We start from the raw sequence: 14,660 nt of genomic DNA, 5'->3' as shown, positions 1-14,660 counted from the left end.
CCTCTGAACTTCGGTGTTGAAAGGGCTGGCGCTTACAGTCAGTCCCAATAAAGTCAGTCCAGGGGTCTGTGTCCCCGGTCCAGTTAGTCCAGGCGGTCTGTGACCTCTGGTCCAGTCAGTTAAGGAGGTCCGTGGCCCCGGTCCAATTAGTCCAGGGATCTGTGACTCTGGTCCAGTTAGTCCAGGGGTCTGTGTCCCCGGACCAGTCAGTCCAGGGGTCTGTGACTCTGCTCCAGTTAGTCTAGGAGTCTGTGTCTCTGGTCCAGTCAGTCCAGGGGTCTGTGACTCTGTTCCAGTTAGTCTAGGAGTCTGTGTCCCTGGTCCAGTCAGTCCAGGGGTCTGTGAATCTGGTCCAGTCATTCCAGGGATCTGTGCCCCCAGTCCAGTTAGTCCAGGGGTCTGTGACTCTAGTCCAGTCAGTGCAGGGCTCTCTGATCCTGACCCAGGGAGAGCTCAGGTCTAGTAAATCTTACAGGTCACACTGAATCGCCGGTTTTATTGATGTTTGCTCCCAATGATCCCTCAGTTACTTTATTGAACAGACCACCTGTTTAATCGATCATAGTCCAGGTGATCCAGGCCTTTATTAATTGATCAAAGCACTGTTATTTACTCCTGGTCCTGGAGCATGACAGGTAAATTTATGTGAGTAAGAGCCTTGTAACAGCGCCAATCGAGTCTAATTACATGAAGAGTGTATTCAAGCCATTAAGAGTCCAGGAAAGGACATCGATATGTCCTTTGATTATGTGCTTTGCGAGGAGAGTTTGGAGTTTCTGCAAAGAGTTTTGCACATGCACACCTGTTCAAGACTTTTTCTGTTGGGGGTACAGTCTCTTTCTGCAGGATCAAGATGGCTAACCTCTCATAAGCACTTGGCTCACCTGGATAGATCCTTTTCAGTCAGTTAACTGGGTTTCATTTGATGTATAATGACTGGAGTGGTTGAACCCTGGGTTCAGTTCCGCTGTCTGCTGTATGGAGGTCGTATGTCCCTCTAGTTCATGTGTGTTTCTTATAGGTTTGCCCCAGTTTCCTCCCACAGTCCAGAAACATGCTGGAGGGTCAATTGGCTTCTGGGAAAACTGGCCCTGATGTGAGTGTGGGCGTATCTGTGCCCTGCAATGGGCTGGTGTCCCTGTGTTGACGTAGTCATTCATCTGTCCTGCCTTGTGCCTGTGGCTTATGGCTCGCCCACATTGTTTTGAGGATGCAAACGACTCATCAGCATAAACACCTCAGTCTTTTCCCTGAGTCGCCTCCCTGAGTTTTGCATCAAAAGTTTGTTTTCCCAGCCTGCACGCCAGAACCCTGCAGTTAGACGTCATCTGACAGGTGTTTCTGGTTTAAATCATTTGAATTTCATTTGCTGCCCGCTTCTCGGCCTCCGCTAATCCCTCTGTATCGCCTGCGATCGTCTGCGGTCTGGACTGGTCCGCTCATCTGGACCTGAGCGAAGTACAGAAATGACTGAGGGGCCGATTGCTCATCAAGAAACCTGTGGCCACCAGCCTATCAACTTGGAGGTCGTACCTCCTTAGACGGATTATCATCTGGTCTTGTTGATGCCGTTGCTTTGTGTCAATTTATCGTTCCACCCGACATTTATATCAGAGGTGCTCTTGATTATATGATATTCCATCCTCCCACCTGTTCAACCTCATCCAGTTCAGGGTGGTGGCACAGCCAGAGCTTATTCCAGTAAACAGCAGGCACAAGGAGTGGTACTCCATCACAGGGCACACACACTCACACCTGCACTAACTCTCCCAGACGTCAGTGAATATACCAGCATGCCTTTCAATATACAAACCAGACCAGAAGCAGAGCTGAACCCAGCGTCCCAGCGCTGAGAAACTGCAGTGCTCTAGCCCCTGTGCCACTTCACAGTGCATGGGCAGACCCATTTGAAATTCTCCCCCAGGGAAGACGAAACCACTCAAAACGACAGCCACAAATGTGGGGTTGAGAAGTGCCGGGCCATTTCCTGACCGGATTTGCTTCTCCAATGCGTTGGCCCGTCATAGGCTGGCTTGGCCAGGCATCGCGAGCTGATCACCCACTGCTCCTAAGCCTCAACCCTGCCTCCCGCGTTTCAGGCCTCTGGGCGTTGGCCTGACCTCACCGCTACCACTTTGTGAGCAAGTGCAGGACGTGGGCGGGGGCTCGGGAGTACTGCTGGGGCCAGTACACGGACATGGCTACCGTGAGCGGGCCAGCCGACCTGGAGCAGCTCCTCTCCACAGCCGAGCCAGCCACCAGCTTCGCCTGGATCGGCTTGTACTACGTCTGGGACCTGTGGCAGTGGTCCCTTGGGGGGGGCTACCTCTACGGCACGGGGAGGTCTGCTTTTACCAGCTGGCATACGGGAGAACCAAACAACTACGGCGGCAAGGAGAACTGCGTGGCGATGATCGGCGGCGGGTTGTGGGCCGATCGCCCTTGCAGTTTCGTGAGCTATTCCATTTGCTAACAAGGTAAATGGCCCCTGAGTCTTTTACGGCCTTTTATGGTCGTACGCGACTTTTCTCACGCGACTACTGCATGTGAAGGTGGTGTGGGGGTTGGGAGTACGAGTAATTCCTCCTTATGAAGTTCCCGATTGTTCTCGGAATTGAATCCTTCGAGTGGCTCTTGGGCTGATGGGATGGCGGCACCGGGGCCCTGGGTTCAAATCCTGGGGTGGCGAGGTGGAGTTTGCATGTTCTCCCCTTGTGCGTGGGGGTTTCCTCCAGGTGCTCCAGTGTCCTCCCACAGTCCAAAGACGCTCTGGTGGGTGAATTGGCTGCTGGGAATGTTTGGCCCTGGTGTGACTGTATGCGGTGCTTGTGCCTCCGTGCAGTGGACTGGCATCCCATCCAGGTGGTATCCTGCCTGTTGCTTGCTGAGGCTGCTCCGCGACCCTCAACCCGACTACTGACTGGGGTTCACTTCTTCAGGGGGGAAGGCGCAGCCGATCAATACTTCCTGGTGACTTAGGCCAAGAACTGGACAGAAGCCCTGACGTTTTGCAGAGAACATTACACCGAGCTGACCCGGGTGAGGAGCCAGAGCGAGAATGAGTTAGTAAGAGTCACGGCCGGAGGCAGGGATGTCTGGATCAGGCTGTTCACCGAGCCCTGGAACTGGTCCGATGGGGACGTCTCCACTTTCCGCCCCTGGCACGTGGGCGAGCCCAACAATTATGGCGGCATCGAGAGCTGTGGCGCCGTGAATCTGCAGGGGAGCGTGAGAGGCTCCTGGAATGACTATTATTGCAATACCACCTACGCTTTCTTCTGCTACAGTGGTAAGTTATCGCGCTGCCACTTCAACAGCCTTATGGGGGCAACCTTGCGGGGAACGTCGCCGGCACTTTGCTATTCCGCAACCGCTTGTCCTGTTCGCACTTGTGGTGGCCCAGAGTCGGTCCCAGGGTGCACTGGGTGCAGTGGTTAGCATTGCTGCCTCGTAGTGCCTGAGCTCTGGGTTCAGTATCTGGGCTGTTGTCTGCATGGAGTTTGAATGTTCTCCTTGTCTTTGCGTGGGTTTTCTCCTGCAGTACGAAGACATGCTGGTAGGTTTTGAATCGGCTCCTGGGAAAATGAGCTGTGGTGTGTGCCCTGTGATGGACTGGCATTACTGCCAGGGTTAACCCTGCCTTGCACCCGTTGCTTGCTGGGATAGACTCTGGAGCCACCTCCGGAGCACCAGTCTTTTGTAATATTGTAAGTGATGTTTTGACGTCCTTGACCATATAACTGTCCCTCAGACCAGGCAGGGTGAATCACTTAATGCTACTTCAGAATGGGGTTTGCCTCTTTTTTTGTCTTCTACGCTGTTTTCATCCTTTCCTCCACAGGGAAGAGAGTGGTGCTGAGAGTGAGGATATTAATGGACTCAGAAGTGAATCCTAATGACCCAGATGTTAAAGAGTGGCTTCTGGTCCAGGTATAGGAAATCAACTACTAGACTGTGTCAGTGTGTACAGGTGGCTTGCGATATTCCAGGCTCCTCGTAAAGAAGAAACTAAGCAAATCATACTGTTGGAGCTGCAGTAGACAAAAAAGATCATCCAGTCAATGCTATGCATAATGAGCCACACATTGCTACGTTATACAGAAATCAGAAATACACTCAATCAAAATGTTTGTCACACATTACACGCAGTGGGTTCCTACCAATATGAATCATTATTGGGGATTTTCTTTGGTTAAAAAGCAGCATTTTAGGAATTCAGGAAACAATCAGATGAATATAAAGGGATAGTGTACTTATTATTGTAGTGTTACCTCACCTGGCTGGGGAAATCATTTGTGAAGAATGAGCCAGGGAGGCAGACGCAAGGGTCAAGTTGGGATGGAGGGAGGGGAGCAAGAGAAGATGAGCGCAGAGCTGTGGACAGACTGGGAGTATTTATAAACTGGGGAGTGGAAGTGATTAATAAACACAATAAAAAACAAACAGAAGAAATTACTATTATCTTCCTTTTGGCATTTTGAATTAAGGGAGCATATGAATAGGCCCAAAAGTGCAGGGTAGAGTTATAGAGTTAATAAGGGCTTTAAACTAGAATATAAGAGAGAGAATACTGGAGATCATAGTTGCGGTTATATCGAAGTGCTGACCTTTCCCTTGCTGGCTTTGTTTATTGTATCATGCCTGCTCACGTTGGATTGCTCGAAGACCCTTCCGAGTAACCACAGCAACCGAAAAGATTTAAAATCTTTTTTAAAAATCTGCGGCCAGCAGAGGAATCCTACTCCGTTGGGCCCCTGAGCAAGGCCCTTAACCCCAACTGCTCCAGGGGTGCTGTACAATGGCTGACCCTGCACTCTGACCCCCAGCTTCTCTCCCTGTCTGTGTGTCTCATGGAGAGCAAGCTGGGGTCTTATCTTTGTGAAGACAGTGGTAAAAATGGCACACAGCACAGCTTCTTCTGGTGCAAGATGACTACAGCCCCTGCTGCCATCACACACAGAAGTGCCAGAATCACCCTGACATGCAGTCTGGAATCCAGGCGGTCAGAGTTCAGACATGCGGCATAATCTGTTATAGAGACAAGAAAAGTTTCAGACGTTACCTGCTGCATAACAAAAAGAATGTGACTCTGTTATCACCCTAGTGTGTGATACAGTATAATACACACTGATCTGCTCCAGACTCACCCCAGTGTGTGATACAGTATAATACACACTGATCTGGTCCAGACTCACCCGTGTGTGATATAGTATAATACACACTGATCTGCTCCTGTATCACCCCTGTGTGTGATATAGTATAATACACACTGATCTGCTCCTGTATCACCCCTGTGTGTGATACAGTATAATACACACAGATCTGCTCCAGACTCACCCCAGTGTGTGATAAAGTATAATACACACTGATCTGCTCCAGACTCACCCCAGTGTGTGATACAGTATAATACACACTGATCTGCTCCACTCTCACCCCTGTGTGTGATATAGTATAACATACACTGATCTGCTCCAGACACTTACCCCAGCTCAGCGTGATGCTGTGGTTGGAGCTGTGATGAGTGACAGTACAGCTGTATTCCTCGATCTTACTCTCTCAGATCTCCACACTCTTCCTCAGCTGTCTCCGTTGGGTCTGAGCCCACTGGACCACACGTCCTCTCCCTCGGTCTCTCCAGGCCTGGACAAACTGACCTCTACGACTCCAGGACTGAAGCCAGTGACCAGACAGGACAGAGAACAGCTCTGTGTGTCTCCCAGATGCTTGGAAGAGACAAACACCTGAGGAGAGACTGAGAGGGAGACCGGAAGCAATGTTAACACACTGAGAATTAGTGTGGACACTGTGCAAGGTGAAGCGACATCGCTGCACAGACAAAATATTGTGTGGCTCCTTTCTGCAAACCTTACAACCAAAACATGTCAGTATTAGACAATTATACAAATCAAACACATTTTCTCTTTGTCTGTTCCTCAGGCTGGAACAGGAGATCACACACTGTATTATTATTATTGAGAGACAGGCTCACTGTCTGTTCCTCAGGCTGGGACAGGAGGTCACACCCTGCATTATAATTATTATTGAGAGACAGGCTCACTGTTCCTCAAGCTGGGACAGGAGATCATACGCTGTATTATTATTACTGAGAGACAGGCTCACTGTCTGTTCCTCAGGCTGGGACAGGAGATCACACACTGTATTATTATTATTGAGAGACAGGCTCACTGTCTGTTCCTTAGGCTGTGAAGTAAGAGACAAGATGTAAAAAGGGTTAACTTAAGTCAGTTCTGCCTGAAAATTAGACTTCTAAGCAACAGGGGTTTATGGCAGGAAAGGGGGTTAACTGATAAGGATTCCAGATGCGAGCTAGGAACCCCCTGGGGGCATAATCTTAAACTGACCATTTGGCCAGGGTCTTTTAACTGGCCAAATACCATGACCCCCTCCCCTTACCATAACACCGAATGACGTCTGAAGCAGCAAGCAAGGACTATATAACCTAAAAGTTTGTACTGGCACATCGAACAATACTTCCTTGCATGCAATAAACTCATCTGTTTTACTTCATCTCGGGATCCAGAACCTTATTCTTTCTGTTACAACAAAGTGATGCTGTCAATATACTCAGAACAGCAGGAGCTTTGTAATTTGAGGTACTTGTCTGACAGGTTTTGCAGTGAAGATTGAAACAGAAATTTCTTGAATCAGGAAGTAAAAAATTAAACTGCGTCAGTACAGCTAGATTTTTATTTCAATTACTTACCAAACTGACTTTGAAATTATATTTTTGTTTTAATTGAAAGTTAACATGATCTTGTTCTTCCTTCTTGTAGGACTTTGCCACTGCACTGCTGCTGGTGAGTAGTAAGTTCTCGAGAGTTTTTGTTATAAGATCAGTTACTGGTGCAGCCTTAGATGTAACCCTGACCTCAGAAAATGAAAACTGAAAAGCAAGACATGAAATCTCAATGAAGAGTTAAACACAATGTATATCAATGGAAAATAATAAATAGTTTGAGAGTTAATGCAGAAGGTGTTTTTTTATTGGATGGGACATTTTTTTTTACTGCAGAGATGTCTATTTTATGTTGTATATAAAAATTATACATCTAAAATGTATATGATACTGAGTTGTTTTTTTATTGCTATGGAGGGATTTTTTTGATCCTATAAGTGTCAGCTATTGTGAATCTGCCTCTATTACTATACAGGTGTTTTGTTACTCTGGAGGTTATCTTTATCACTGTGGAAAAAATGAAAATGAAATGAGTTTCCCCCTTCTCTGAAATGTTTTTATAGACTTCTTTTGGTCTGTGCTTTTGTAAATTTTACCTCAGAGTTGTTTAGCTAGCTTATCGGTGTTCATAGATGAATCCTTGCTTGAAGTTCACTCACTGAGGGAACCTTTCAGAGATGCGTGTATATATTCTTAATCAAGTGAACCAGTATTTTTTTAAGGAAACTGAGGACAAGTGACCTGTCAAAGTCATCTTGTGCACCTGAACTATTTTATGTATCTCATAGCAACTGGCTTGAATACTTGCATAATAATAATTCCTTACACCTATATAACGTCTTGCTGGCCGCTTCACTCAGAGCTCTTTCCAGGTCATGGGGATCCCTTCCAGCCCCACCAGTGTGCAGCCCCACCTGGATGATGTTCCAGTCCGCTCCCCAACCAGCTCTCAGTGGGGAGGAGAGCAGAGTGATGAAGCCAGTTCAGAGAATCAATCAATATATTTTAGTTAATTTATATATTTTAATTTGTAGTAAATTTGCTTATTCTTCACAGCTTTGGCTTCTTTTTCCAGTAAGATAGTTCGGCTTGAGCATTTGTGTTTTAATTTGAACAATCACTGTAATTCAACAAAATGAGAAATCATTGGAAGGGAGTGTTTTGCAGTGCTCTATACTTGTTATCACTGTGGAGGTGTGTTTATTACTCTAGAGGTGTCTATAGTACATTGTCACTCCTTGAAGTTAAGAAAATATTTCTAGGTGCACTTAATATCCTGATGCACACAACAGCATATGCACACAGAGAGAGATTTAAATGGTAAAGATATTTTCACTAAGATAACTCAAGTAGGATCTAATCTCAGTGTGATTTGCTCTTTCATTATCACAGTGTTTCTCTCTTCACAGAAAAGCACACCTATGAAGACCTTTACACAGTGAGCTCCCCATCTCAGAACATGCCAGGATTTTTTGCACTAACTCAGTTTGATGGCCTGCCTGTTATGCATTATGACAGCAATACCCACAATGCAGAATCCTTAAAAACCTGGGACACAACAAAACGCTTCAAAAGTTGCTCTGATGAGGAACACATATTCAACAGGATGCTGAAGCTAGCAGTTAGAAACATGACAGGCAGTGAGTATATGGAAATATTGGCACAAATGATGTTAAGATACAGTTCTAATAACAAAATTATTAAAGAGCAATATGGGCCAGGGCTTGTTTTGTGCCTTGTGTGCTTGTAAATTAATTGTTGTGTTCATATTATATATATAACTATATATAGTTTATTTGCACATTTCCTCAGTCCAATGTACAGAAATTGAAATGCGTTTGAAATCTTTTGAAAGAGAGGCACGGTGGTGCTGTGATCAGCATTGCTGTCTCACGGACCTGGGGCCCTGGGTTCAATTCCAGACCTGGAACACAACTGTCTGTGTGGAGGTTGCATGTTCTCCAGGTTTCTTTTGGGTGCTCCAGTTTCCTCAAACAGTCCAAATGCCTACCAGTAGATTAACTGGTGTGTGTGGCCTGTGATGGACTGGTGTACTGTCCAGGGTGTGTGTGTCTGTGTGTGTCCTGTGATGGACTGGTGTCCTGTCCAGGGTGTGTTTGTGTGTGTGTCCTGTGATGGACTGGTGTCCTGTCCAGGGTGTGAGTGTGTGTGTGTCCTGTGATGGACTGGTGTCCTGTCCAGGGTGTGTTTGTGTGTGTGTCCTGTGATGGACTGGTGTCCTATCCAGGGAGTTTCCCTTGCTTTCTGCCCGTAATCTGGACAGTCTCTGGCTCCCCTCAGAATCCCTAACTGGAAAAAGCAGTAAGAAAATGAATGGATGGGAAAGAGTTCATATAGCCTCATAAATGGGCTCACTCTAGAATGCACTCAATGGCATTTTGATTGATCCCTCTGTGAAACCTTGAGTGGGTCTGACCACTGGGAATCTGAGAGCACTAAGAAAAGTGTTCAGACTGCTGTGAAATGGGTGCCATCGTCAGGATAGAGAAAATGGAGAGGATTAAATACCTGTCTTTCTTCCCTAAGCAATGCTTTACTGTACTTGGCTCTTACCTTAGTAGGATTTCTTCACAGTCACGTATGATTACTTTCCAGTCAAGAAGAAGAAGGGTGTTTTTAATCCTAAATTGCTTGATTACATTTTTACATTTTCATTTAAATGAAGGTCTAAAAACTGACTTTAAATGGTGTGGACAGAGATAGTTTTCCTCTGAGTAGATTAACAGTAGTTATATTAGGTCCTGCGTTAGAAGAGGTCTGATAACAGCCCGGCAGTTTATTTTCCCTTCAGCTATCCTCTAAATTTCTAAGCCCCTCACTCTGTCTGTGTTTGTGCAGACGCCCATGTGCTGCAGAGGAGAACTGGCTGTGAGCTGGAAGATGGACACACAAAGAGAGTCTTTGACCTCATCGGGCTTGACGGCGAAGACTTCTTGTCATTTGATGTGAACAACTGCCAGTGGATGGCCCTGTCTCCCAGAGCTCTCCCTGTCAAACTGATCTGGGACAAGATGAGAGATTTCAACAAACACAGTGCTTTATACCTCAGTCAAATTTGTTTTCAGCGTATCAGTAACAGCGCAGAGGCCACAAAATCACTGTTGTGTAAGTTAAGGCATACAGTCCATCATCTCTTTTTCTACCTACGTTCAAAGAGAATTTATTGTAATTATTTTGTACTCCTTTTCTCCTTCTCTGTCTCAGTTAATGCCTCAGTCTATGCATTTCCAAAATCTGCCCTTGCTGACAATGTCTCTCAAAGACGTCGACAGAGGAGATCTCCGTCAAATGACCGCGTCACTCTGACCTGCATGGCTACAGGATTCTTCCCCAGAGATGTCCAGCTCGACCTGTACAGACAGGGCGTGAAGCTGGGGGAGAGTGGTGGGGTTGTATCCAGTGGAGTCAGGCCTAATGGTGACCCTGAGGGCACCTACCAGCTGCGGAAGAGCCTGGAGATTGCAAGGACTGAGGCTGGGCTCTATTACTGCAATGTCACAAGAAGGAGTGAATCAAATATCACTTGGTTTGGTAAACAACTGACACGCAACACTGAAAGACCAATAGACTATTTACTACCATCTGACTGACATACTTATTAACTGCCAAACTGACACCCTGCCTCACACACCCTCAGTCTGACACTCAACATCTGACAGATGTTTTTACTGATACACTGGTTGTCACGCTATGAATTGCACACTGAATGCAGTCGTTATGCTTTTCATATTCCTCTTAATCTTTCTTTCTTAAAACTTTCATACAGGGATGTATTACAGTGTGATGTTTAATGTACTCTCTATAGTCATTGCAGATCATGAGTCTGAAGATCCCACTTCTGCTGCTCTTATTGGGAGCATTGCTACTGTTGGAGTTATTGGCTTTATCACCAGCATTGGGATTTTACTATACTGGAAGAAGAAGCAAGGCAGGATAATAAATATTTATTTTATGATTCTCTGAATGATGGGCAGAAATATCATTAACAGAGAGACAAGTGAACCACGTGATTTTCTTGCTTTTCTTGCTGTTGGAGTAGCTTGACAGAAGGAGTAATAATTAGTCAGTCCTTGGATTTTCATAGTATTTTTCCTCACAAGGACCTGAAAGTGCCTAACATTTAACAGCTTAAAATCTTGATCCACCCCTTAATGCCGAGGAGCCCACAGTAGTGTGAGGAAATACAGATCTGGGGGAGCAAGATTTATCACACTCAATGTACCACAAACCCAGTTTCTGGATGTAGTGTAGGAACCACCAGTCCTAGGAACCCCAGAAGTTCATTTTTTCCCAATGGGAGCTTTTGTTTGCTCTCCCCTGTGTCCACATGGTCAGCTGGTGCTGTACCTTATTGTCAAATGCAATAATATAATACTTTAGCATAGTATTATTTAAGTATTGTACACAATGACTTTCATTATTACTAAATCACAGAACACGTGTTGTATAGTCTGTTTAATATTTTGCCCAAACGCTCCTTTGCATTTAAATTTTTTCTTTCATAAAGCCTTGTATTGTGGAATTGTACACATTCGATCAGATAGTTCTTCTTACTTTCTCTGACCATTTCTTTAATGAATATTCTGTTCGTTTTTCTTTTTTCTGCACTGGCAATGTGTGTTGTGGAGATTGCATAAGTGGTCTATTTCATTAAGATTGAAATCTTATTATTTTTTAAATTGCAGAGAGAAATGAAACAGACACAAGGTCAAGCACAGGTAAACTGTTTTTTGGATTTGTACTTTGGTATTCTGAGTTTCTTTTTGGTCTGACTCTGCTATCAGTGTCAGTCCTCTGTCCTTCTTGATCAGGCTGCGCTGTCCGTGTCTGTCCTCTGTTGTCTTCTGACTATTCAAGCTGTGCTGTCCGTGTCTGTCCTCTGTTGTCTTCTGACTATTCAGGCTGCGCTGTCTGTGTCTGTCCTCTATTGTCTTCGGACTATTCAGGCTGCGCTGTCCGTGTCTGTCCTCTGTTGTCTTCCGACTATTCAGGCTGCGCTGTAGGTGTCTGTCCTCTGTTGTCGTCCGAGTATTCAGGCTGCGCTGTCCGTGTCTGTCCTCTGTTGTCTTCTGACTGTTCAGGCTGCGCTGTCCGTGTCTGTCCTCTGTTGTCTTCTGACTGTTCAGGCTGCGCTGTCCGTGTCTGTCCTCTATTGTCTTCTGACTATTCAGGCTGCGCTGTCCGTGTTGTCCTCTATTGTCTTCTGAGTATTCAGACTGCACAGTCATCTATTCATATCTACTTCTGATTATTAAGGCTGTGCTGTAACACAACCAGTAAATATTTAACCATCATTGTTAGATACTTTGTCATTTATACTTGTTTAATTTTTAATGCATTTATTCCAGGGGTGAGCCTGGACATAAGGAATTCAGAACAGGCTGAAGAAAACACATCAATGTTGCCCAATAGCGGTAGTGGTCAGTGATCTATGACTGCCAATGATTTACAACAATTTATAAATGGCATTATTATACTGTGTAAAAATACAATATTATACTATTTAGCAATAAATGAATTTAAAAATAAAAGCTATGTAAAATTGTTAGAACAACAAGTGAGAAACAGAGGCACTGAGTGGCATTGAATCACACCAATACATACCAATGTTTATTTCCATGTATGTGTACCTAATACAGTGTTCCATAACATTTTCCACACAAATAGTATCATGATAATGGTCACTTGTATTGTTACAGCTGTTTAAATATGTTGGTCTGTGTAGTGATGAAGGTCATGCAAGACTTTGTATGTGCCTATAGTTTGTAAAGCCTCTGTACAGGGGAAAAAAAGGCTATATATGGGGTGAAGGTAATATAATAATAGCAAAGGTCAAGTAACTGGAACAGTGTTGTTGAAGATGAATGATTCCGGGTTAAAAGCCAGGAGGGAGATCTTCTGATAAATCAGCATGTAGCCATTGAAAATACAGAACAGGCAATAATGGTCTCTTCTCATTTGTGACCTTCTATTCTAATATTATTATAGGCTGACAAGTACTGACAGATTTAGCCCAACATGCATGTCAGGATCCAGACTGAAACATGTGAAAATGAGCACAATGAGCAATTAAGACAGAGAGCAAGAGGTTTGTGGTTTTGGGAAAGCTTGTTGAAGTCAGCATTAAAAGAAACTAAAAGCTTTTCTTGATTTTGAATGCTGACATATACTACAAATGAGATAAAAACAGAAAGAATTCAGTAGTCAGAAGGAGACCTGCACCCTGCTGAAAATAATAATAATAATAATAATAATAATAATAATAATAATAATAATTAATAATAATTGCTTACATTTATATAGCGCTTTTCTGGACACTCCAGTCAAAGCTCTTTACAGACAATGGGGACTCCCCTCCACCACCACCAATGTGCAGCATCCACCTGGATGATAGCTCAGAAGTTTCAATACAGATATTATAGGAGCCTAATGGAGAGTCAGGCCAGTTCTGTATAAGCCTCAATAAATTACATGGATAGAGATGGACCATTTCCACTGCGAATTTAGCTGCCTTATTCAGACAAAGAGAGGAGCTGTTAACTAGCACTCAATTCAAATGAAATTACTCTTTCTAATGCTTTAACAGGTTGGTGGGATTACTATTAATCAAATGGACTACTTTTAATCATACTGTTTTATGGTAATCTCTGAATAGAAGATGTATTGTTTGACTATGTTTGAGCAATCTTGAAATTAAAATAAAAGTCTGAAAAAAACCCACTAGTTGATTTCGATTGTACTGAGGCCATGTCAGCGCTTTGCATTTTGTGAGAACCTTCAGTTTTAAACACACTGAGAAACAGGTCATACTTATGTTTCATACATACCATTTCATTTTACATTATGAAAGAAGAAGTGGAAGAAGTTGTTTTCAGTATTTATTAAGCTTTAAATGACTCTGTATAGTTTTATTAAAAAATATATCTTTTCAAGACAGACAGAATTGACAGATACTGTAACAAGATGTGCAGTAACCCTACAGCTTGTAGCTCCAAACCCATTCAAGTGACTTCAAAAACTTATTTCATTGCATTTCAAATGCAATAAACTGATCAATTTCATCTTGCTGTATTGTCTTATATATCCATCGTCACTGTCAGGACCAACGACTTAAAAACAAGAGTTGCAGATCCCGTTTTTGTATGGTTAATTAGCTTTTCTTTCATTAATCATTGTTTTTGTAATCAGACTCTCAAAACAAAACAAAGTCCTATACAGCCTCGTCTGGATCTGTTAGATGGCTTGCTTGGTTTTCTTTCACGATTTCCACAGTTATTAGTTAAACATTGTAAGAACATTAATATATTAGCGAGCACTGTCGTTTCTTTAAATATTCTGTATTTGATACGTTTACACACATAATGGATTGCTGAAGATTTTATCTTTAGATATAACTTAAGGTGGTCGACAGGCCTCATCAAGGTTTTTCAACTCAGCCGTGCTAAATGCATGCTAAAATACAATCAGTGAATCTTCAATGACATATGAGGATGTGTTGAAAATTATGTGCTCAAAACATGCCTGTGTGTCATGATTTCTGCTGTACCTGTTGTTGTATGTGTTGTAGGAGCTCTGGAATATCTAAGGAAATGTCAGCCTGAAAGGATAAATATCCAATCGTGGAGCAACAGTCGAAATGCTAGGAAGTACAGCAAAATGTAAATGACGAGCCAAAGACTAATATTACTGTGATTTTTGGTTAAAACAGCTTTGTTGCTAAGTTTGTATTTCAAGAAAGATAAAATAGAAGGTACCATACAGTGGTGTGCAATTAAACAGCTTTGCATGACAGGTAACAAGCAAGCCAAGAAGACAAAGCAGGACTGATATTGACATCTGCATTTATTACTTCAGTGAATGTAAGGTTTACTTAACTTAACGTGTGGCTCCAGAAATCCTACATCAAACATCTGCAGGTAGAGTCGGGAAAAGTTTGAGGGAT

General features: G+C 43.8%; 1 protein-coding gene across 3 annotated transcripts; it reads left to right on the top strand.

The window, feature by feature from the left end:
• Positions 1–6,634: 6,634 nt before the first annotated feature.
• On the top strand, positions 6,635–13,434 carry LOC148813336 (zinc-alpha-2-glycoprotein-like). Of its 3 annotated transcripts, XM_088908079.1 has the most exons (8): positions 6,635–6,689; positions 6,795–6,818; positions 8,107–8,337; positions 9,557–9,823; positions 9,923–10,249; positions 10,524–10,646; positions 11,404–11,436; positions 12,067–13,434. In XM_088908079.1, the coding sequence occupies exons 3-8, from the start codon at positions 8,157–8,159 to the stop codon at positions 12,144–12,146; spliced, it is 1,011 nt and encodes a 336-aa protein (XP_088764205.1). In that variant the 5' UTR covers positions 6,635–6,689; positions 6,795–6,818; positions 8,107–8,156; the 3' UTR covers positions 12,147–13,434. The 3 variants fall into 3 exon arrangements, with proteins under 3 accessions (XP_088764205.1, XP_088764203.1, XP_088764204.1); XM_088908077.1 differs by having other exon boundaries at positions 6,636–6,818; XM_088908078.1 differs by lacking the exon at positions 8,107–8,337 and having other exon boundaries at positions 6,637–6,818.
• Positions 13,435–14,660: the final 1,226 nt, after the last annotated feature.

This window comes from Atractosteus spatula, assembly GCF_055471065.1.
Source record: "Atractosteus spatula isolate fAtrSpa1 chromosome 10 unlocalized genomic scaffold, fAtrSpa1.hap1 SUPER_10_unloc_1, whole genome shotgun sequence".
NCBI classification, from domain to species: Eukaryota; Metazoa; Chordata; class Actinopteri; order Semionotiformes; family Lepisosteidae; genus Atractosteus; species Atractosteus spatula.
Note: the sequence above shows the minus strand (reverse complement) of the source record. Positions and strands in the feature narration are given on the sequence as shown.

Excerpts from the sequence above, each read along its gene's own strand:
- LOC148813336 (XM_088908077.1), top strand. The coding sequence starts at position 6,770 with ATGATCTTGTTCTTCCTTCTTGTAGGACTTTGCCACTGCACTGCTGCT. Across the intron at positions 9,824-9,922 it reads GGCCACAAAATCACTGTTGT|TTAATGCCTCAGTCTATGCA; the intron begins GTAAGTTAAGGC and ends TCTCTGTCTCAG. Across the intron at positions 11,437-12,066 it reads AGACACAAGGTCAAGCACAG|GGGTGAGCCTGGACATAAGG; the intron begins GTAAACTGTTTT and ends CATTTATTCCAG.